Source organism: Mauremys mutica, chromosome 2 (genome assembly GCF_020497125.1).
Source record: "Mauremys mutica isolate MM-2020 ecotype Southern chromosome 2, ASM2049712v1, whole genome shotgun sequence".
Classification (NCBI taxonomy): domain Eukaryota; kingdom Metazoa; phylum Chordata; order Testudines; family Geoemydidae; genus Mauremys; species Mauremys mutica.
In genome coordinates, this window is record NC_059073.1 from 223,353,309 (window position 1) to 223,378,880 (window position 25,572).

A 25,572-nucleotide genomic window follows, 5' to 3' on the forward strand; every position below is an offset into this window, starting at 1 on the left:
CACTTCAGCATATAAATCTCACTTCACCCTATAAACTGAATTCTAACCTCTTAACCTAGATCCATGTTGTCTTAAAGCTATGACAACTTAGATTTTAATTGAAAGCAACTATACTAAGATGCTGACTTCTTTTCTGGGATCTGACTGGGAAAAGTTTTGAGGCATGCTGTCAAATACAAATGCAGTCAGTTTTTAAAAAAATAATCAGCATAACACATTCCATTAGTTTACATACAGAAATCTCATGACAAATCTAGCAACTGATGGAAACCTAACATTGCTTTTGATATCTGCAGGGGAGGAGAGAGAGGCTGGAAACTTTCAAGAAAGTAGAATACTGACCACTAAAAACAGGGGAAGAGGTGATGCAATGGGTCAGTGCACTAATTGTTCAACTGGAGATTTATGGCCTGCCTCTGCTCTCACGCTGGTGTAAGTCAGGTCTAACTCCACTGAAGCTAATGCAGTTACACATATGTAAAGCTGAGGAGATGGGTATCGGGTCCCCAGAATCAAAGCCTGACATTGGATGCAATCACATACTTATCAGAGTTGGCAGAGTGGATGCCAAAGCAGTGCAGTCTCTGTGCTTAGGACTAGAGCTATCTCAGTGCAGGGTGGCTCAGGGTGTGTAGGAAGAGTAGTGTTGGGGAGACATGCTGCAAGTTGTTCATGCTCCTTTTCAGAGCTAGCTGCTAGAGACCATTCCCTCTTGGAGCCGAGGCGCACCAAATGGCGTAGGAGCCAGCCCTTACTTGTGTACACGTAGAGATCCTACCTACTGGAAGAATTCAACTACTAATAATTACTAGTAAATAGAGAATTTATTGTGTGTCCATGAGATGTATTTATTCTGTCTGGCAGACCTACTAAAATGTACGGTTTCTCAGACACTTTCAATAAGAAGTTCAGGTATGTGAAAAACAGGGTAGTTTGAATTAGGTGGGCTAAGTTTCTAAAGTTCAGGAGTGTTTGGATCCAGGAATCTGGTCCATCAGACCTGTGCTTAGGGGAGTTTTGCATCTGTTAGATTTTTGGTGCTGTCTGAGGCCTGGTCTACACTACACATTTAAACCGGTTTTAGGAGCGTTAAACCAATTTAACGCCACACCTGTCCACACTAAGAGGCCCTTTATATCGATATAAAGGGCTCTTTAAACCGGTTTCTGTACTCCTCCCCAACGAGAGGAGTAGCGCTAATATCGGTATTACCATATCGGATTAGGGTTAGTGTGGCCGCAAATTGACGGTATTGGCCTCCGGGCGGTATCCCACAGTGCACCACTGACCGCTCTGGACAGCAATCAGAACTCGGATGCAGTGGCCAGGTAGACAGGAAAAGCCCCACAAACTTTTGAATATAATTTCCTGTTTGCCCAGCATGGAGCTCCGATCAGCACGGGTGGCGATGCAGTCCTAAATCCAAATCCAAAAAGAGCTCCAGCATGGACCGTACGGATGTGATCGCTGTATGGGCAGGCAAATCTGTTCCATCAGAGCTCCGTTACAGAAGACGAAATTCCAAAGCATTTTTAAAAAATCTCCAGACAGAGGCCACAGCAGAGACTCAGCACGCTGCTGCGTGATAAACGTAACGGAAAGCCAAAGAATCAAATGGACGCTCATGGAGAGAGGGAGGGGGGACTGAGGACTCAAGCTATCCCACAGTTCCTGCAGTCTCCGAAAAGCATTTGCATTCTTGGCTGAGCTCCCAATGCCTGTAGTGTCAAACACATTGTCCGCAGTGGTTCAGGGCATAGCTCGTCAATTTACCCCCCTCACCCAACCCCAGAAGTAAAAGGGAAAAAAATCCTCTCTTGACTCTTTTAAATGTCACCCTATGTTTACTGAATGCTGCTGATAGACGCAATGCTGCAGCAGTCAACGGCAGCATCCTCGCCCCCCCTCATGGGTGGTTGATGGTACAATATGGCCGATATCCATCGTCATCATCAGCCTTGTGGCAGATGGTGCAGTACAAAAGGACTGGTATCCGTCCTCATCATCAGCCCGTGAGTTCTCCTGGCTGGCCTCCGGTGAGGTCGGCTGGGGGCGCCTGGGAAAAAAACTCCTGATCATTCCCAGTAGATGGTACAGAACGGCTGGTAACCATCTTCAATAGCAACAGGGGGCTGAGCTCCATCAGCCCCCGCCCTTCATGTGTAAAGAAAAGATTCTGTTCTGCCTTGACTATCATAGCAGCGGGATGCTGGGCTCCTCTCCCCCACACTGCTTAATGTCCGGTCTGGACTATCATAGCAGCTGGAGGCTGCCTTCCTCTCATTTTATCTCACTAACAAGTCACTGTTTCTTATTTTTGCATTCTTTATTACTTCATCACACAAATGGGGGACACTGCAACGGTAGCCCAGGAAGGCTGGGGGAGGAGGGAATCAACAGGTGGGGTTGTTGCAGGGGCACCCCCTGTGAATGGCATACAGCTCATCATTTCTGCGGGATCTGACACGGAGCGGCTGTGCTCTCTGGTTCTCTGATACACTGGTTCTCTAGTACACTTGACCCATATTCTAGGCAGGACTGATTCTATTTTTAGATACCATAAAGGAGGGATTGACTCAGGGAGTCATTCCCATTTTTGTCTTTTGCGCCCCTGGCCGATCTCAGCCAGGGGCACCTATGACAGCAGCAGATGGTACAGCACAAAAGGACTGGTAACCGTCATCTCATTGCCAATTTACAATGGCATGGTAGATGGTACAGAACAGCTGATAACCATCTCTGCTATCATGCAAAAGCAAATGAATGCTGCTGTGTAGCGCTGCTGAATCGCCTCTGTCAGCAGCATCTAGTACACATACGGTGACAGTGACAAGAGGCAAAACAGGCTCCATAGTTGCCATGCTATGGCGTCTGCCAGGGCAATCCAGGGAAAAAGGGCGCGAAATGATTGTCTGCCGTTGCTTTCCCTGCGAAGGAATGACTGACGACATTTACCCAGAACCACCCGCAACAATGATTTTTGCCCCATCAGGCACTGGGATCTCAACCCAGAATTCCAAGGGGCGGGGGAGACTCCGGGAACTATGGGATAGCTACGGAATAGCTACCCACAGTGCAACGCTCCAGAAATCGATGCTAGCCTCGGACCGTGGACGCACACCACCGATTTAATGTGCTTAGTGTGGCCGCGTGCACTCGATTTTATACAATCTGTTTTACTAAACCGGTTTATGTAAAATCGGAATAATCCCGTAGTGTAGACATACCCTGAAAAACAGATTTTCTATTTGAAACCAACTTGTGATGTACTAATTCAATTAGGCTGCATCCAACTAGAAACAGAGGTGACTGGGTTCAGCTCTGAACTTCTGCCCCAAAATTGCTGCACAATATTCCACTGGACCAAATACTAGCACCAGGAGTGAGGTTCATAAAACATTTGTCTCTGCTACCCAGGTGGTTCCTGCTAGATTATGTAGATGATCTTTTTCTTTAAGCATTGTAGATAGGACCAGTACATTAGATTGTGGTCCAGTTTGACTCCTAAATAAGTGACAGCCGGATGGAAAAGGAGCAGACAATCCTCAACACAGACTGTAAGGGACTGATTGGTTTGTCGATTGTTCAGATGGAAGGTTGTGGCCACCGTCTTAGACTCACCTAATGTAATGTAATGTAATATAATGTAACTGATGAAGGTAAATGGCCAGAGCATTCGTGTCCTGGCTGAGTGACCCTTCGATATCATGTAGATCGTTTCCCACATCAGTGAGACAGATGTCATCCACATATACATACTTATCATGACCAACCAACAACCAAGGCTAAGTGTATATGTTGAAAAGGAGAGGAGCTCGAATGAATCCTTGTGGGAGTCTATTACAGAGACGCCTAAGCTGGCTAGCTTTGTCTCCAGCTTGCAAGATGAACCTCCAATTTGTTATTTCGATGATAAGCTGCACCATGGGTAACAGGAAATAGCCTGCAACAACTTGGCGGTCAGTTCTCATTGACACACATGCCAGCTGACAGATCCACCAGAACGGTGCCAACTTCCTTGCATTCTTGCAGGCACCTTTGATAGGTGTTAGGCGAATTACTTGATCTTGCTATCTGTACCATTAGTGCCTTAGCCACACATTAACATTTAATTTATGTGTGTGTGTTGGCTTATAGAGATCCCTCAAAACTTCAATGAGATGTAATTTTACCATTAAAACTGCATGGAGGGCGATGTCAGAGGAAAACAACCTGCTGTACACAAGGCTGAAAATGGTCCTAATAGGCATAAACAAGCATTGCACACTTTTTATAAGAAGATCTGCCTACCTCCAGAAGAAAAACCTACACCTGCAGACTGACTTTGTGACATCCTTTTTCAGCAGCTGTTCATACACTCATGTCCAGTGCTGCCGGCCTAGTGCCAATTTCAGATGAACAATGGCATATCCGGGCCAACAGCTACATCCTCACAGTGTGGCAGCAACTCTGGACAAGACATGCTGATGAATTTCAGAAGCTCTAACTTGCATCCACCTGTTTGCAACCTTGGACACAGAGCCTGGACTAGAGTGTCACAGAGTGGTGAAATGCAGAAATTTGGCTTAGCCCAGTCTTCAGAGTTCAACTACAGGGCAGCAATACAGGAGGTCAGACGTGGTGGAGAGAGTGCACAATTAGAAGACTGGAGGGTGGACTGCAACACCTGGTCACCCTCGATGTAGCAGTTAGATGGTTGAACAGAACATATCAACCACAAGTTGCATACAAAAGAAGAATAACAAAGGCCAGTTCAGAGGTTGATTCTGATGTTAAAATAACTGGTAGACACTTCCTGGTGATGCATAATTTCATTCCTAACCCATCTTTACCCAAAATCTAATTTTCAGTATAAATTGCATGGTAATATTAAAGCACCGTGCATATCTACAGAGGGTTGCTGTACACACATAGATAAAAAGAATTAAATATTTCCCAACAAAGAAAAATAAGAGGGGGAGTTTTGCTCTTTTAAAAATGCGTAAATCCAATTCTACATGCCAGCTGTCTCCTGATACTGTGATGGCGACGATGCCGACACCATACCTTTTGCACTGATACTGCGAAGATCTGTGATTTTCATTAAGATCTTTGGAAACATGTGAGGCTTGTTGGGTCGTCTCTTTCTGATATAAATTTTCAGTGCTTCCAGCAATGGCTCCTGTAGCTTATCCACTTTTGCTGGTTCTTCAAGGTCCTGGCGGTCTGGAGAGAATAAAAATTCTGCCATTGGTATAAATCTAACGTTTTTCACAACCTTCAAACAACAAGAGGTTCCTCCATGCTCTTGACTGAAACTCTGTAGCTCTCCCTATTTTTAGTTCATTCCTCTTTCACGCTCACCCCTGTTTCTCTTCTTTCAGTCATCATCCTTCTGCCTAAAGAGAACAAGCTGCGAGTCTCCTCGTATCTTACCCATGCACTGTTCCTCAGTTATTTGGAGGGATTACAATATGAGCAATGCAAAACCCTTACTACTCTGCTTCCTGTCTCTCCCTCCACAGGGGATGAGCATGCTGCTAAATGTAACATTTCAACATTAATTTTGTATGTGTTTATTTTTATAATGAGACTTGATGTGACTCAACTAAGTTAAAAGGCCACATTTGGTTTTTTGATCATGAGATCCAAGAGCAAGTCAATTACCTTTGCATATCAGCAGATGGCAGCACTAGCCTGAACTACAACAAATGTCACTCCAAATTTGTTAGTCTCTAAGGTGCCACAAGTACTCCTCCTTCTTTTTGCTGATATAGACTTACAAGGCTACCACTCTGAAACCTGACTCCAAATATTAAGGATTCTGATTTGCCACTCACACTAATGATGATGTTTCACATTAAGAAAACCAGTTATTCTGATGGGTTATGCTTAGAAAAATATTTAAATAAAAATTAAGCTCAAGTTATATTAAAGATGCACCACTAGTTTAACAATCACACTTCTGTCTCAAAATTTTTTGCTAGCTATTGCTGTGGGTAACACCTAAGAGTATTATAGCTGAAAGAAATTAGAGAAAAAAATACTTTGTTTGCTATGCACATTTTACAGCACTTAAGTGTATACTTTGAATTTAAGTCAGTTTCTCCTGCTTGTGTCAGAGTTTTGCACAGTAAAAGGTGAAAGAAAAGCATTATTTAAAAAAGAGTAGTAAAATTTGGCAGAGACATTCAGATGCAGCTGAAACTACCTTTTGAAACTGACTAGATTTTAACTTGAGAGTGCCTGTTTACATATGTCATAGTCAAAACCAAGAAATCAAGTCAGCACCACTAGTGTACTTGTTTGTGTAAAATCTTGTTCATAATTATAATTTTGTAAAGGAGGATTGAGCCCAGGATCTCTCTGTCTATATGTGTGTGTGCTTATGTGTATATATACATACATACACACACACACACGTACACATATTTACAGACAGCAGTTGGATAAAAAAATTAAAAGTCCCTCTCGTACAAAAGAAATGGTTAGCTTATTTTGTGTGCACATAATACCATACATAGTTTACAATAAATAATAATAAAAAAAAACAATGGGATAAATCCTTCAGTCCTCTCTCAGGCAAAACTCCCAGTGATCTAGCTGACTGATTTCAATGGCAATTTTACTTGTATAAGGACTACAAACTTTGGCCAAATGAAAAGCCCTGAATGTAACTTGCATATAGAAATTAATATATTACACAGATATATAATTATATATATAATAAATATATATTAATTTAAATATATATTATCTACATATATAATTATTATATATTTTAGCAATGTCAATTATTAAGAAAGGAAAGATCCTAATGGATTTGGTTTTAAAGAATCCAAGTTCACGCTGTACAATACCTCCACAAATTAAGCAGATGGCACTAAGTAGGCCTGTTTCTGTGTCATCCATTTCCAAAGGCAGGAGTTGGTTGGCAAATGTGAACACAAGGTCAGTTAGCGGACCAAATCCAGCATTGTGCATCTGAGTTCGGTTTAGGGTAAGGCCATCTGAAAATGTCATAGTGTCTTGCTCTGGTGTGTATCTTGTGCAAATTCTAAGGATCTGTGGGAGGAGGGAAAAAGAATGACATCTGATGTATTCATCCTGGAAAAGACTTGTCATGAAGACTTGTCATGAAGAGTCCAGACAGCTTTTGTGACACAGCAAACTCATGAGGCCACATATACCCCACAATATTTATTACATAAAGTTAAGATTTGTGCTATTGTTGCCGAAATTCATTATTACAAAGTGCATGGAGACAAAATGAAAATGCCCAGTTTTCATTCTGCTAAATGTTTACAAAGTTGGCAATTTTCTAGGCCAATCAACTTCTCCCATGAATTCCCATTTAGCCAAAATGATCACAAGTCTTCTGTTCCCAAGGTTTGTGTTAGTCATGCACATTATCCTGACAGGTACACAACAAACCTTTAGTACCCACTATCAGCCTAAATGTACAGTGCTGTTTCCTTGCAACTCTGGCTCCTAACATATAGTCCTTGGTCCTATCAGTAACAGCACACCAGCCTTGTGTTTGGGCTTATACACATTTTAATGATTCTTTTGGATCTGTTCTATACAGGGCCGGTGCAACCCATTAGGCAACCTAGGCGGTCACCTAGGGCACTAACATTTGGGGGGTGGTGACCGCATCTTCAGCCGCCCTGGTCGTCGGTGGTATTTCGGGGGCGGGACCTTCTGCCCCCTCTGACGGGGCGCCATTTCGAGGACAGGACCTTTCACCGTCTAGGGCGCCAAAGAGGCTGGCGGCGCTCCTGCTTCTATTTAACTGCTCCAATTCCAAGTAAAGTCTCAAAAATATTATGAATAAGGAAAGACAAAAACTTTCCTGAGCCTGTCCCTCCCATTTGAGAAAATTAATTCTGGGCAGTCACTTCAGTGAAAAAATCATATGCTGTTACAGTGACTGTATTTTGATTACTTGCCCCATCAATAACATGATTTTCATCTTTTGTTCATCTAAATATCTCTGTTCCCATAAAGCTTTGCTACAGATGCAAATATTGAGTTTGCTCGTGCCTCCATTTCAAGTCAGTGGGATTTTTGCCTCTGACTTTAATGGGGGAAGGATCTGAACCTATTGCTATTTCATTTTTCTTTTGGTGTGTAAGGAGACAGCCTCCCAGAGACGAAAGTTATCCCAGGATTTTCCCCCTTCATATCCCTTGCCCTCAAAGACCTTCTATCCTGGTGACCCTTCCTGGTTTTGAAGGCACACCAGCGCCCACTCCCTCGAGCTAGTAGAAGGATCTCTAGAGATCAACACAAAAAGTTCTCCATCCCCCAGTGGCCAAGTTTAACACCTCTGCAAGTGCTCCTTTCCTTTGCTAGCCTGGGAACTCACTTCTGAGCTTGTGACAGACTGTCCGCAGAGCTGGCCCAACTTTTTCTTCTTCTGTTATAATATTTTCGGCATGTTCGAAGTTACAACCTGCTCACCAGCCAATCAGAACCCAGACTTCCTCAAGGATCTGAAGCTCCTTTGCTTTGTCCTGTTCAGCAATCAGAACACTGGGAACCCCGTTGGCTGGGGAAGAGGTTCCTTTTCCTGCCGTTGATAGCATCTTGTATTCTTTTACGTGTTGAGGCAGCACAGATTACAGTAGGTTTACTTGCATGTGTAAGGCCAGTCATGACTGACCCTCCGCAAAGTAGAACATTCCATTGTAGGATGGGGAAGACTCGACACAGGGGAAAAAATGCACCGTTAAAACATTTAGAATGCTCTGCATTCGATTAGTAAGTGCTGCCAGCGATAGATCTATGGTACCAGAGTGATGCATTCAGTATGTTGATGCCAGGCATTTCTTAAGAGATAGAAAGAACTCTTATGCTAATCAAGACAAAACCATTATATGTAAACATTTCCTGGATGGCATGGATTAATTTATACAGTTATTGAGTTAATAAAGACATGGGTACAAGGATCTAAGTAAAACTGACGCAGCCCATCATATACATTCAGGTTACATATAGTGAAAAACAGTTTATAAAATTTCAGGTTTTAAAGAACACATAAAAATATAATTGATTAGCTGGCTCAGCTCACATTCATATTCTTTGCCTTCACAATGCTACTTTATCAGGGCTTGACTGCATCTATTTCCTGTACAGCCAGCTTACTTTGTTTAAGAGACTCAACAAAAAAAAGATTTACACAAATACAACCTAGCACAGAGCAAATTTTAATTATTTCTATAGCTACCGAAGCTCTTACTCAGAAGCCCTCAAATACTTGGCTGCTGACCAATCTGCGGTTGGTTCTTTCATCTTCGCCTGGCAACAATGTTCCAAATGAGTGGGGAGGAGAATCAGAGGGAATGACATTTAAGAGACCTACAGGGAAGCTTTTCTCTCCCTTTTTAAATCTCCTGTAAAAGCCCTAATATGGTATATTTCTGTATAAGGCCCCTCTCCTATTTTCTGTCTTAGCCCATAGTCGGGGCATATATCAAAGTATTAAGAATTTGGGCTGAGGGAATGCGTGTGTCAGAATTAAATAGATTTTTCTTTGAATTAGAATATGCTCTCAAAATTCCTTTTAAATCAATGATCAAAAGAGGCATAAAAGCAAATATAACTGGTAGCAACATGAACAATTCTGATTAATTCATGGCACTTCTAAAACTTTGCTGCCCACAAACTCCCTCCAGGGTAAATGTTCTTCTTTTAGACAGTGTTGGTAGGTCAGATGTTCTGAATCTTTACAGAAGAATGGGTACTAGCTCAACATATATTTCAGGATTATCAGCAGATGTTAACAAACTACACACTTATATTGTCAATAAGTAAAGGTAGGCAAAGCATCTTTTCCACTTTCACTCCCCATGAACTTATAACACCATGTTTTGCACTTTAGGGACCCAACAGTTTCCTGCAGCCTTTTTGTCAATGATTTGTTTTCTTAAATCATTAAAAAAATGTATAATAAAAGAAGAGATGAAATAAACTGCTGAAGGAGCAAGAATTTCGATACACCTTAACCCAATGGACTATAGAGAAAACAAAGACATCTGTCGCTTAGCAGAGCATGCTGTTTGTTGTGAAGAGTGTGATTTGCTTTGCTCTTTCTATCATGGAACTCAGAGCTGGAGAAACCCTATCAAAGTTATCTAGGGTACTCCTCTGCTGGTGCTATTTGGGAACACTGAGCTTCCTTCTATAAAACATTTAGGGGTGTAACTCGTTTGCTATGAGAACCACAACGACAACAGTTGTGTCCCAATATGACAGTAGCCGATGCCAGTCAGATTTCCAACTTTCTGACCGGCAATTCTCAGATTTCAGTTCTTTTTTAATTTGAAGTTGCAAGATAATTTGCTAAATTAAGCCACAGCCCAAATGTAGAGCCCTTTATTCTAGTATCATTCACCCCCCCCCCCACCACCATTCTTCCTCAATAATGCATACGGGTGGGGTTAAATGACACGGTGCTAAAAAATACCTGAACACTGTCTACATTACAGCTTCCATCATATGTGCCAGGGAGCTGCACCAGTACAGCATTATGCATCCAATTTTTGCCAGAATGGCACAGCCATGGAGATGTCTTTGTCACAAGTGCTGTTGACCATGTGACAGAGAAGGAGCATTAAAACAGTGGCACAGCAGAAGCTTGGATGTCTCTCTTCTGCAGTGCACCTGAACTTGACTGGAGCAATTAGTTCCCAGATTTCTTTCAAGTGCCTCCTCCCATATCACCTTATGGTTAAACCATGGGACAGGCCATTTTGAACTGTGTAGCACTTGTTCCCATCATGCAGAACAGAAAAACATAATGGCCTTACATAATCATTACTAAGCCCTTTCTTAAGCAAACTCCTTGTCAAGTAAATATCAAACTTAGATTAATCAAAGAACACACGGGGAATGTCAGTACATTGAACAGAGACACATACAGTGATATTTTTGTTTTAAACTGAACCACTGTCTAGAAACATCCTCCCCTAACATCTTTAATATTGTTTAGATTCTGTAGTGAAGCCAAGTGTTTTAATTGTCACACTGCAGTTAAATGCCTCTTGTAGCCATAAAGAAAGTTCTTAGGCATGATTAAAGCGTCCTTTGTTTTAAGGAATATTTTTATCTTAAAATATTTGGATTCCTCGTGAGGGAAGAACAAATAGCAAAAAAAACCCATGTTAAACAAAAGGAAAAGGAACACATGCAGGAAGCTAAATTTACAACGCTCTCACTGTCTTTTAAACAGATTTATAAAGGCAGTCTTGACTTTCTTTCAAAAATATTTTCACTTTTTTAAACTGGTTTGATAGACAGTTCGACTTCCTAGAAACAGAAGCCACAGCAGGTGCTCTCGCTAAAATCCAGCAGTGGCATGTCCACATAATTGTCAGTTCGCACCTATTATTTTGCACACAAGAATGCCGCCTTTGTGTCACTGCATGGGTTTTACAACACCCAAAATAAGAATGATAATTTTAGGGATTAGAGTTGAGAAATTCTTACTTCTTGTACCAAAGGAATGAAGACAGATTGAACTTTCCTTCTCACCTACAGACAACAATAGATAGAACTATGAAGTGACAGTAATCTCTCCATTATTAAGGCTGTGACCAATTTTTCAACAAACCTTTTCTTTGCTAACTTTGCCAACATTAAACCAATTTGTGTGGAATTTCTTATGTTTGTTCCCTTGCCACGGGAGAATTTTTCTGTTCATTGGTGGATAAGCAGAGAAGAAATCCAGATATGGCGACTTGTAAAATAAGAAGCAATCACTTCTGCAAAGTTTTCTGAATTATTGTAATTTTTAGTAGCATTTTAATCTCTACGAGTCTTGGCTTCAGATTTGGCTTAAATTATGACACTCTCAGTGAGGACAGATGCCTCTAACTGTTCTCCAAAGCTTGGCATTATTCACTACAATTTTTCTGAGTTCAAAAGAATTCCACAGCCCACACTGGATGGAGTTTATGAAGTTCATAGCCATAGTCGAACTGCCAGGGTATACTGGAGTTGAAGAGTTCATAGTGGTAGTTACCTACCTTACAAAGCCCAGGAGGCCTCTGACAATTTATAAACTCTACAGGAACCCTGGGCATGACTCATGTTAGCCGGGATGAACTAAGGCAAACCGGGACCCTAGGCATGTAAAAAAAATGTGGGTCCCTGACCTCCACAGCTCCATTCCTAGTGACACCACCTACATGTGCTGCTTGGGCACAAGTCTCCACAGGGAAGGGACCACAGCAGCCTCACAGGGTTTTTACTGCTCTTGGGCTGGTGATGAGGCTCCCACAGGGGCCCAACTGCTTGGTTGGTTACTGTGGTAGGGCAACCTAAAGAGCGACAGCAGGACAGGGAGGAAGAAAATCAGAGTCCAGCTGTGGTCCCCTTCTTCCTGGTCCATCCAACGTGGAGGCAGCAATGGCAGCAAGGTGACGGACTAGGAAACCGCTTTTCCCTGGTGTACCCAAAGAATAACAGGAGGTCCCAGCCTGCCTCAGAACAAGAATCAGTGTAGGGTTAGGGAAGAGGAAGCCCCCAGCCCAAAGGAAGAGGATTAGCAACAGCAGGACAGTGCAGATTGTGAGTCTATTGCTTCTAATCTCCTCCTGCCTAGTGACTCAAGCAGAGAAGTAGCAGCATCCCCTACTCTCCAGGACAGGGTGATGGATGAATTTCCATTGTGGAGAGAGGTGGCCCCACATGGCAAGACTGTCCAGGCTAATCCTGCACTCCTGAAAGTTCCACAGAACTGAAGGGAATTTTTCCAGGGCCAAGCATCCTTCTGGCCCTGCAGTTAAAAAGCTCTGCAGGCTTCCCAGATCAGGTGTGTTCCTATATCCATGGCTCTTGAGGTCTGCAGGGTATATATACCCTGTAGAACCAGAGAGCAGCCGGACAAACACTCCTGCAGAGTTCACAAACTCTCTAGGTGCAGAGGAGCATGTAGAGTTTAGCAAATGGCAGAAACTTCAAGGAAACTTCCATATGCCCAGGCAGCACATCCTTGTCTGTTCAGAGGTGGAGCTGCCTGGGAAGGACTCCCTGGCTCATTACTACTGTGTGTATCCACACACATAATTATTTGCACTTACATGAGAATATACATGGCAATACTGTTCCGTTTTCCCATAAAATAAGTTTTTCAGAGGCTAGTGGCCGGAGAAGTTGAACAACTTCACCTCAGACTGGGGAATCCAGTGCCACAAATCAGGCTCTTCCTCCCTCCCTCCCCTGGGAGGGCACACCACCATTGGTGCAGGAAAAAACACATCATATCCTGCTGAACTGAATGTAGAAGGAAGACTGGCGTGTTTAGGGCAGCCTGCTCCAGACAGGGGACTATCCTGGAGTCAGTCAGTCTAGCTGTACAGAGAGGAACAAAAAATAGCCCATTCACCAGCCTGGGGAAACGTGACGCAGAAAGTGTTGAGGATATGTTTTTGATATGTTTAGTCTGTGGAAGCAGTGGGGAATCCAAGAAGTCACATAGGAAAGACAGAAAGATGTGGCAGGGAGTAAAAGACTGAATGAGACACACAATGTCTGCACATAAATAACAACAGATTCTACGGTCCTTACTAGGGAGGTGAGAGTAGAGACCCATGGGAGAGGAAGAGGGAAGTCATCAGGAGCACAAGTGAAGGGGGAGAAAAGACATGGGCCTAGGACAGACAGCTGATGGAACCCCAACCGGGAGAGGGGGATGGAGAAAGTGGAGAATCCACCAAAAGCAACTGGGAAAGAGCACCTGGGAAGGTAAGAGAAGAGCCAGGAAATATACAAATCAGAGAAGCCCCAGGAAGAGACCAAGTGGATGGTCCATATTGTCAAAAGCAGCAGTGAAGTGGAGGAATACAATGATGGAGGAATGGCTTCTAGACATGGCGAAGAGGAGGAGATTACATCAATCACAACACCCGAAATTCTGTTTCTTATCGGATCTGAGTTTGTGTTGAGCACCCTACAAAACCTTTATTGTTTTAGCTGACCAGATTAGCGGGTGTATTTCAAAGCTATATGTCCCCCCATTAGAATTCAGGTATATTCCAGCTGTGAAAACATGCTCTCATCCCATGTTCACATTAGACAAGTAATAAAAATGGTATCATGAGAGGCATTGACACATCAGGCATGCGCTCCAGCTGCCGTCAGCATGCACCATTCCCTTAGACCACCACCAAGATTCATTTCCCCCTGTTCACAAAACAAGGAAAGAAATAGTTGTGAATGTGTATGTGGCATGTGTGTGTGTGAGCAATACATGTGTGGTGCATACTCAGTGTGTGTGCATCATGATCTCGGCAACATGCACATATAGGCACTGTGTGGTGTGTACATGTGAGTGCAATGTTCATGCCATATGTGTGGTATGTATGCAGCATGCATATGTATGTGCAGCATTCGTGTATAGAGTGTGCATTCTGTGTACTAATGTAAAACCAAATCAAGGGTTTGAAATACATCCTTATAATTACGGGAAATGGATTATTGCAGGGAAAAAACATACACTATTAATACATTGCTAAAATTATTGACATTTAACTTAAATAAAAATATGGAATTGCATTCCTATTCAGATTAGACACAGCTAGCGCAGGTTTAGTTAATGTGCTGGGCATTTCACACACAGAAGATGTTCCACATGATTCTGTGGTTGTTATGGTAATTGTCTTTTTCTTCTTTTTAAGCAGCACATAAAATAGTCACATAAAACCTGCATAAATGTCAAAGGAAAAAGTCTTTCCACTATATAGAAGCCTGACCTTATTTTTGACAAATTTCAGGGTTTTTTCCCTTTATTGGTAATTTAAGTTTTTTTGCTGTAACTCACGTTGAGTTTTGTCTCTTTCCTTTTTGAGAGGAGCAGAGGAAAGATGGGCAGATAATGAGGAGAGTCGTGCTTTGATAAACTTTTGAAGTGTGGCTTGAAGGCTGCCATATTTCCTGTAATAGGATGCATCACTTTCTCAAGAATCAGTCTATGCTATGTACTTGCATAGTTAAACATCAATCCTTTTGCTATTACTAAGATAAAGACCACTTGTGTTTTTGTAAAATCTACCAAATAAATTTTCACTCAGTCACTTTCACCATAAGCTAGGGGTATTTGAACATTTAAGATAAAGCACCAGCTACGAAGTCTACACCTCACATTTTTTAAAATGTTAATAACTTACAGCTTAGGAAGATGTGTAACCAGTATAGCCATTAGAGAGGCACACAAAATAGAGAGAGAGCATATCCTCAAAGCTAAGCTAGCATTCAATGCTGAGGGAGAGTTAACATTTGGATCTTAACCAAGCAGAATTACAGCTGATGAGCATTCCTATGGAATGACAGGCCCCAAATAGAACGGAGGCATCTTAAAAGCTAAGATTCAGGGGTGAAGAATTAAGATACGTATACTCTTCCCATACTGTTCTGGCTGCAATATATTAACCATTTGCCACTTCAACTTCACAATTATAAATCAATTCTCTACCCATAACTCAGGCAGAATATGCTTGAGACATGTCATCCTTTATAAATGACTGTATTCCTTCTGGTGTAAGAAGAACTTTGCTGGGTCTTATCATAACAGTGCTAACAACGACAGGCATGCAATTGGGAATAAATGGTTCTGCCTTGTGGAGAGACCACACACAATAATGATGAGACAGTCCAGTATGAATGAAAGCCTATAAGCAAGGGGCCGATGAGAGGTGAATCTTGGAAACTGGAGGGAAACCTCAACTTTCTCTTTTTTATGGGCCGGAGAATAATCTCTCCCCCGCTCTCTCTGTTTCTCCCATATATCAATGCCACCTATAAGAGATCCTTAAAAACAAGAAGAAAAGGTCAGAGCAGTTAATATTCCCCTCAATATGATTTCATTTGAAGTTGTGCATTTTGGGGATTCCATGATTAATTACTTTAACTGAAAATTCTCTAGGATAAACTCCTGCCTGAGGCCAAACAAAATACATACAGTATAGATGTATACAACGGAAGGCGTTTCAGGCCCACGGAGGCATTGCATACACTTCGGGGTTTACTAAAGACAAGAATAGTTCTGCTCATCAGAAAGCCAGATGAGAAGATCATTATTTTTCCCCAAACACATTTTGTTCTTGGCGCAATTTCAGTTTTGTTATAAATTACTATAGTGATTAATAATAGTTCATTTGTATTTCTAGAGCACCTTTCATCTGAGGATCGCTGAGCTCTCTGCAAACAAATAATTCATCCTGACTACACTCTGTTGAAGAACATTAGGTCAGTGTTGTTACCTCCGTTTGCCAGATGGGGAAACTGAAGCAGAGGAAGGTTAAGTGACTTGCCCGAACAGATAAAGTGAATATTGGTTGCAGAATCAGGAGTCAAACCTCGAAGTTCTATTGGTCCAGTTCCCTGCTCTTTTGATTTTAAATCCCTCACATTTGATTTTAAAATTAAACTTGGCATTTTGCTAAAATTTAATGGTGTTAATTTGGAAGTACTTCTCTATAGTGAATTTTAGCACCACCAGAAGTTTTTTGTATTGATATATGGTGCATTTAAGAGTTGGCTCTGCACCTGCCTCCACCTTTAGGTGCAGCAGATTCCATCATTACAACTTGGGAAAATCTTGATCTAAAGATTTATCATCATCATTGTACTCTTTCATTACATCCATGGCATCAAAGGTACAAGCCATCCCAAGGCTATTATATGGTGAACTGTCTTTCTAGGCATCCTCTATGTAGACCCATAAGTGTAGTGTTCATAATGAAACCTCACTTTCACATTAACAATGGGAGAGGTGGTGTGTTTTCACCACAATTTAAACACATTCAAGGAGATACACAGGCCCAAATTCTGCTCTTCTTGTAGCCAGGCTAAAATCAACAGAGCCTGCGGACAGATTCCATGCTTTGAAAGGGTAACCTTTATTCTCCTTTCTCTTCTCTCATGTATCCATTACCACATTACTGGTGACATAGGTTTCTAAAAGGGTAAGCTCATCCTAAGTAATATATCTGTATGTACGCACTAATCTCTGCTCTAAGTTACACTAACTATCCCATTGATTCATGTGCACCAGTAGAACTGGCACAAAACCTGGTTCTCTCTCACTAATGACTTCTGCAACACAGTGCAGTATAAAATACCTCTGTAACGCAAGCATAGATTGTAAGGTACAGATACATACCAAGATGTCCAGGCAGGCTGCTTTAAGCAGAGTGATCTGGTCTGCAATGGTCAAACTTGTAAAGCCAGGCAATCGTTTTGCAAATTCCACTATTTTAATAATGCACTTTGTAGCAAGTTCACTGAATTTGTCCCAAAGCCCAAGGTCCAGTCGAACCCGATGGTCTGCGCTAGAGTTCTGGAAAGAAGACAAGACATCATAAATCAGCAAGCTCCTGTTCAGCAAAGTGACTGATTTGCTAGTAAAATAATAACTCAGTATTTCTGCTAGAAGTGCTTTCTATTAGCATTCCAGGCATTTTCTGCAAAGTTTGCTGTTGTGATGCTGCTGTTTTTAAACTTGGATTAGTCTCCTAAAAATTCTTTGAATGTTTCTGTTACTTATGATTACAGAAGCCATCTGTACGCAGAATACAAATGAACTTAAACATTTCCAAATGCCACTATCATCATTCTTCCCTGTCATTATATAATGAGTGCATTGAGACAGACAATTTACATTTGAACCCCTGAAAATAAAATGAACAGTGGATCTTGAATATTGGCTCCTCATCTGGAAAAAGCAGCAAAATATTTTGGAACAGAGTTTCACATACTTAAGGTCTTAGAAAATTGGTTCTACTTAATTTATCTCTCTGTGGCTCTATGAAGGTTTTACAGCTCTCTCAAAATACCATCCCTCATGAATTGAAGAGTAATTCTTTACATAATGCTACAACTCTCCTTCTGACTATGAAAGCACTATGCACAATTGTTGAAGGTAGTACATTCATTTGAGAGTACAGAGTTCAGTATTTTACAACATATTTGCCTATCAAACTTCGGGTATTATGAAGACATTCTAAAAAGACATATTCCCTCACTAGTTGTGCCTAGATATAAACACACAGATGGACTTTGGATTAAGATGTCTCCTTGCAAGATCCATGTTGAAGTGATGGAGTTTATGTTTTCACAATTTTAAAAGGAGGCTAATCTCTTCCCCTCCTCCCCCAAATCTGAGTTGGAGTGGAGAATCAAGTCTAACATTTACATGAATCCACACTTCTAATAGTCATCTCTATGTTTAAATGTGCTCTCTTTTTAAAAAGACAGAAACAATACCCCATCGTTTCTATTTAAAATCTATCCTGCAGAGCTATTAAAATCAGCTTGATTTTTTAATGACACAAGAGAAGACAAGAGGAAATGTCTCTATAACTTTAACCATAAAGAATTCCCTTCAAAATGGACCAAACGTAATGGGTTAACAGTCACTGTAATGCCCTTTGAAATATTTCTTGCAGCTACTGAGTATGCATCCTTCAGATTTATTTTATTTCATCCTCAAGGACCTTGGTGAAATACAGTACATCAGGGGAAAAATAAGATCAAGATGTGCAGTCATTCAGGCTGTAATTAAATTTAATAAGCAGTTTATCCAGTTCATAGAAAGATGGCATAGGATAGAGCTGCACAAAGCAAAGCCTAAAGCAGGAAATCATTTTACAATAGGGTATCCATCTGGAAAAAAAGACATTGCATGAAACCAGCAAGTGTGAACAAAATCTTCATCAGTATCATATAAGGTTACTTTATCATGCTACACTTCCGGCAAAGGGAAGTTTGATGTGTCGTCTATTAAAAGTAATGCAATGCAGTCTTAACAAAATGTAAATCTAACTCCCTATTAGGCAAACTGAAGAGAAGTAGTTAATAAAACACAATAATTTGCTGTTTAATTATACTAGTTGCCAGATTTATAGGTATTGGATCTAAAATTGCTAATGCATTATTTTCGAAATACTGCAAATAGAAAGCCTTTTAACGTTTTATTTGGTAATGAACACAGTGATAAGTCTCATTGAAAACAGCTATGTTTTTAGCAGCAGTCCTGCATAAAATTGATTCTACATCATCAATGTAGAGGCCGAACAATAAAACATGGGGTTAATAAAATGCCTGTTGGAAACAGAAACCGATTAGCAATGCCTGGAAATCTTCTCTATCCATGCAGTGAAAAAACTTCAAACATGAGGAGTTTTGCAGAAGCATGTTTTTGGGTGCCTTTTCCAAGAGCAGTCCATGCATAAGTTTAAGGACTGTGCGTCCCGTAATCCCATACTAGTGCACATATGGTGGAACAATACTTAATGCTCACTAATGACATCTTTATCAGTGGCAAAGTCCAACTATGCTATTAAATCCAATTAAATAGTCATTTTTGCCCCATAAATTGATCCCATTTTTTCAATTATTTTTATTCTTTATTGCAATCTGCTCTATCGCCACATAACAATACAGAACAATATATTCAGGAAAATACGCACCCCGTACTGGAATCTCTACTGTCTTTAAAAGCCACTTTACAAATGGAACAAGGCTCATAGGTACCACTATGGTTTAATCAAGGATACTGGCTATCCTTCCTTAGCAAAAGCAGCAATGCTCTAATTCTAATACAACTGTGGTGATCAAGGAATTCAGCGCATACCTTTGCTGAATGCCAGTGTCATGATATATTAATATATTATCTCTGTAACAGCACAGAACAGTAGTCATGTAACTTTAAGGTAGAACAGCTACAAAGAACAAAATACCTGAAGGATGCCTATTTGTACGCTCTCGGCTAGCAAAGCGCTGTTTGGGACAACCCGAAGCAGGGTCCACAGAGTATTTTCTGTTTAATTTCTCCCTCTATCTTGAGGCTGGATGTAAGACAGCTGTAGACTTACAAATAATATCAGTCTCAAGGGATAAGAAGCATAGTTACTTTCTCTTAGCTGGATGACAGTAATAAAACAGATCTATTTATGATGGAATTTTGAAATCCATTATCTTTAAACAGCTTGCTGGTTCTCATCATTAAAAGAGCTATACTTGCCCAGCAAATGTACCTGCTAATTCAAATGACCTGGGGAATTTAATATGAAAGAATTATTCTTCAATTATTGTAAGTAGACTTTTTTTTCTTCTCGTTGTAATTGTTAGCAAACGAGACACTTTATAGAAGGGATGGATATAAAATTTTCTAAAACTTATTTTTCACAAAACACAAACTATTTTTAAAAGGGGAAAATATACTTCCTCCAGAACACCTAGAATAAAAAGTCTTGGGTTCCTAATGCTGGCCCTGCCGAAGCCCCAGCAACTTAGCTTTTTTTGTGGCGTGGGGTGTTCTGTAATTTTTGTTGTCAAAAGGGGTCACAGTACAATGATTTTTGAGAATCGCTGAGCTAAACAGTCAGTGAAAGCCTTAAGCATTACAAAACCAGGCAAACAGGGGTTGCTCCTATGCCTCCAGAGTTCTCTGTTCTGACTCCACATCAGCAACCACTTGTCTCAGCCTCCCATGGGGAATGATCAGATCAAGTCTTTAAGTCAAACTAGGTCCAGCTTCACTGGGTTACTCAGCTCAGGAAGGCACTCCCTAGGGTGACCAGATGGCAAATGTGAAAAACTGGGACGGGGATGGGGGGTAATAGGAGCCTATATAAGAAAAAGACCCAAAAATCGGGACTGTCCCTATAAAATTGGGACATCTGGTCACCCTAGCACTCCCAGCTAGGCTCTGAACTTCCTGCTGGCACTCAACCCCGCTGTCTGACTCAGTGGCGCCTCATGCTAGGGGACACCATTGGGGTGGGATGTGGTAGCAGCCGCATTACAGGCAGCACTGAATGAGCAATGTTCTCAGATACTGCACGTATATTTATATTGTTCCAAGAACTAAAAATAATTATAATTATACCTTAGCATCCAACTTATTGCAAAAATATAGGGGCCCCTGTTTATGTTTTGATAACATATTAGCCACACAAAATACCAATACAATAGAGCTACTGTATGATCCTAACATAAAGCTAACACAATAACATATTCATATCAGATGGACACAGTTTGTTTGCCACACGGTCTGTGAGCATAAAACTCTGGAATGTATTCCTGTCTGAGGACATACAGTCCAGCTGTGGACATATGATCAGCTCTGACATGGACAAAAAGTGGTTTCCCCTAAGCCCAGAAATGTTTTCCACACTTATCTTTCAGAAATGGCCTTATGTTTACTGAACTGCATGTGTATTTATATGCCATTTCGTTTAAGATGAGTTAAGTCTCAATGTTGGGGGTTTTTTTGGGTAGGAACCTAACACAGGAGATTCACTGAAGAGCCTCCCCACAAATCCCACAATCTTGAGGCCTGAAGTTAAGAACTTCCAATTATGTCACCAGCTGGCTGTTATCAAGTTTACAGCACAGCACAGCGCAAGGGTCCCAGGAGAGTTGAACGTGCTTGGCCACTTCAGTAATTCCTGTTATTTAACGGCATGCCTGCACTGATTGTTTTGACTAAGTCTATCACGAGCAGGAGTAAGGAGATACTGCCAGAGAAGCACGTAGCAGTATAAGCTTTTTCCAGGGCAAACAATTTTATGCGGTTCTCAAAATCAAATGTGTAAAAGGTTTGTGAAAATATTACATTTTTCTTCTTTTTCAACCCTGTGCATTTGAGATCACAATATTTACACTTGCTTTCTTGCAATTTAATTTTGAGATCTTATAAACAGGGATCTAAGAGCGTTAACCTGACTTCCCCACATCTAGTTAAAAAAAAATAAAAAGAGAATACTGCACATAGTAAGTCAGTCAACACCAATTTTCCTTGATTAAGGTTTGAATAATTGAAAATTTTCCAGTCTGACAAAGCACTACAGGACTGAGCTTCTCATGCACAGACCCAGGGTGAATCCCTCAATCTTGGCTGCACAGCACAAGTATCACAACATCTATCCAGCCCCTTTGTCCATTTAAGCTGTTTCTGATCTCACGGCCAAACAAGCGAAAACACACGCTCAGTCTTACACAGTGCCTGCTGCAGGGTATTTTGCACCTTCCTCAGACATCTGGTACTTGCCACTGTTAGTGACAAACCACTGGATTAGACAGAGCACAGGTCAGTTGCAGTACAGAAATTCCTATGTTCCTATGACTTTCACGGTGACTTTATGCATATCGTGCATATCTTTAACTACTGCATTTGAAAAGCGTGACATGTGTTTCTTCTGTATATGCTGCAGTCTCTTATCCATTTACCAATACACACTACATATAGATGTACACAGGAAAATTCTGAGGGATGAAATCTACCTCTTAACCTTTCTACATAGAATTGCATATACAGTATAAACTATTTGGGGGCGGTAGCCTAAATTACAAACTGGCATTTTGGAATTTGGTTTATATATGAATTAAAATGGAGAACATAACATCTGCATTCCTCCTGGTCCCAATAGCTAATCTTCTCCAGTTTTGGGACTGGGATTAGGCAAGATTTGTAGCTATAATCCAGTAATGTTTAAGAGCCCCTCACCCATGAGGCGCCAGTCCTCTGGAGCTCAAACATGGTTTGCAGCCTTGTGAAGGAATTTAACAATTAAGACACTTCTCGCAAAAACATATGCATGTGCTTAACTTTACACATGCAAGTAGTCCGATGGACTATACATCCATTTATTTGCTAGGTCAATACTTTAATCTTTCCATCTTTTAAATTAAGACTGAATATGTTTTCTTAAAAAAGAGATCCCTTACCTCAGAGGTGGGCAAACTATGGCCCGCGGGACCCTCTGCCTGGCCCCTGAGCTCCTGTCCCGGGAGGCTAGCCCCCATCCCCTCCCCTGTTGTTCCCCCTCCCCCGCAGCCTCAGTCCCAGGGGGCGAGAAGTGGGGGGGTCAGATAAGGGGCAGGGGCCAGTCCACACCTGACTCTTTGGGGAGGCATAGCCTCCCCTAACCGGCCCTCCATACAATTTCGGAAACCCGACGTGGCCCTCAGCCCCAAAAGTTTGCCCGCTCCTGCCTTACCTTGTACAGTAACTGGAGTTCTTTGAGATGCATATCCCACATCAGGATGGGCGCTTGCCTGCGCACTCTTGATCGTAGATTTTATTTGCAGTGTCCATGCGCCCTAGATAACCTCGTGCTCTGTTGTGAGGGTATATTATGAGGGCAGACCCACTGGTGCTTCATTTCCTTCTCAACCACGGAAGTCCAGCAAGAAGACTCTGAGGCACAGGGGAAGGAGGGCGGGTAGTAGAGAATCCCTAGGAACACACGTCTCAAAGAACTCCAGTTACTGTACAAAGTAAGTAACTTCTCCTTCTTCTTTAAGTAGCGTCCATATGGCTGCTCCATCTCAGGGGATTCCCAAGCAATACCTCAACTATGGCTTCAGTACGGACCATAGAACAGCATCATCGAAAGCCATGTCAGCTCTGGAAGCAGGCACGAGATTCAAGAAACTGATCTACTTTAGTATAATTTTTAGAAAATGTCTAACATATCCATTCCCACACTACCGTCACCTGTGTACCTTTCCAAGTGTGTTCTCTACGAACAGCACTTACCGTAGTGTATTTCCCCAGCTGGCAGAGAGAGGGGAAGGTTTCCTGGTGAGCTTTTCGAATTTTCTCAGTGAGATCATCCAACTCTGCAGTCATTTCATAGTTTTCAGTAAACTCTTGCTTTGAAGGCTCTTTCTTCTTTTTGTTCCTGTCATTTCTGACAGCTAGAGACAAGAAAGGAGGCAGGTCAGGTGTGCTTAATGAGACTACTTCATATTGCTTTCACAGCTCTTCTTCAAAGTATTGCCACAGATTTTTTTTCTTTAAACACTGAAGTTAATTTGGATAGAAAATTTTGCATAAGCGTAGAAGAAAAGTATTTTTGTTTGTTAAAATGCTATCAAGAAAAGGTACATTAAGATGGGCCAATGCATCAATTTCTCATGTACACATACAGAAGGTAAAAGCCAACTTTCCATAGCAAGCTTGAGACCTTCTGGAGGTTTGTCATTTATAAATAACATACTTTAAACTTCTATGGTGTCTGCCCCCTGAGGAGCTCCACCACATCGTTACCCACATTGATGAAATGTCTCACAATAGCTTTGTGAGGCAAGAGTTAATAACCCTGTATTATTATTACAGATTAGGAAATTAATGCACTGAGAGTTGATGTAATTTGCTCAAAGTAACAAAGTCAGTGGCAGACCTAGGAACACAACCCACGTCTCCTGGTTCCATGTCATGTATTTTAGCCCTAAAACCATCTCTTCCTTATAGGAAACTTTCTCTCAAAATAGTACTAGTCAAAAGATATATCTTTTATGAATCCATTGTTTTACAAACAGTATAAATTTAACTCTGTAAAAGCACATAGACAATGGGCAAATTTCTGGTATGGCAGGCATTTTGAAATCAATAGTAAAAATTCCAATTTAAAAAAATCCTTATAGATTCCAAGGCCAGAAGAGACTATTGTGATGATCTAGTCTGACCTCCTACGTAATACAGGCCATAAAACTTTGCCAAAATAATTCCTAGGGCAGATCTTTTAGAAACTTCCAATCTTGATTTAAAAATTGTCAGTGAGGGAGAATCCATCATGAGTCATGACCCTTGATAAATTGTTCCAATGGTTAATTACTCTCACTGATAAAAATGTACACCTTATTACCAGTCTGAATTTGTCTGGCTTCTATTTCCAGCCATTGGATCATATACCTTTCTCTGCTAGACTGACGAGCCCATTACTAAATATTTGTTCTCAATGTAGGTTTTTATAAACTACAATCAAGTCACCCCATAATCTTCTCTTTGTTAAGCTAAATAGATGGAGCTCCTTGAGTCTATCACTATGAGGCATGTTTTCTAAGTCTTTAATCATTCTTGTGGCTCTTCTCTGAACCCTCTTCGCTTCATCAATGTCCCTCTTGAATTGTGGGCACCAGAACTGAACACAATATTCCAGTGCCAAAAGAGACAAAATAATCTCTTTACTCTTACTCGAGATTTCCTGTTTATGCATCCCAGAATTTGGCCACAGCATCCCAATTGGAGCTGACATTCAAATGATTATCCACCACAACCCCCAAATCTTTTGCAGAGTCACCGCTTCTCAGGATAGAGTCTCCCATCCTGTAAGTATGGCCCACATTCTTTGTTCGTATTATGTGTACGTTTACATGTTGCCGTATTAAAATACGTATTGTTTGATTGCGCGCAATTTACCAAGCGATCCAGATCATTCTGAATCAGTGACCTGTCTTCTTTATTATTTACCATTCCCTCAATTTTTTTTTGTCATCTGCAAACTTTATCAGTGATGATTTTATGTTTTTTTTTCCAGGTCATTGATTAAAAAGTTAAAAAGCATAGGGCCAAGAACCAGTCCCTGCATAACCTCACTGAAAACACACCCACTCAATGACAATTCCACATTTAAAGTTAAATTTTGAGATCTATCAGTTAGCCAGTTTTTAATCCATTTAATGTGCACCATGCTAACTTTATATCATTCTAGTTATTTAATTAAAATGACATGTGGTACCAAGTCAAACACCTTACAGACGTCTATTACATCAACACTGTCACACCTTTATCAACCA

The 25,572-nt window shown here is 41.1% G+C and overlaps 1 protein-coding gene across 13 annotated transcripts in view; it reads right to left on the reverse strand.

Moving 5' to 3' along the window:
* Positions 1–25,572, reverse strand: part of RARB (retinoic acid receptor beta) — a 499,718-nt gene that overhangs the window by 4,726 nt on the left and 469,420 nt on the right. For all 13 annotated transcript variants that reach the window (XM_045003219.1, XM_045003215.1, XM_045003220.1 and 10 more), the window contains 4 exons: positions 23,531–23,691; positions 17,147–17,323; positions 6,840–7,044; positions 5,047–5,205 (listed from right to left, as the gene is read on the reverse strand). In XM_045003219.1, coding sequence (XP_044859154.1) covers positions 5,047–5,205; positions 6,840–7,044; positions 17,147–17,323; positions 23,531–23,691 — 702 coding nt within the window. The remainder of the gene's footprint in view (positions 1–5,046; positions 5,206–6,839; positions 7,045–17,146; positions 17,324–23,530; positions 23,692–25,572) is intronic.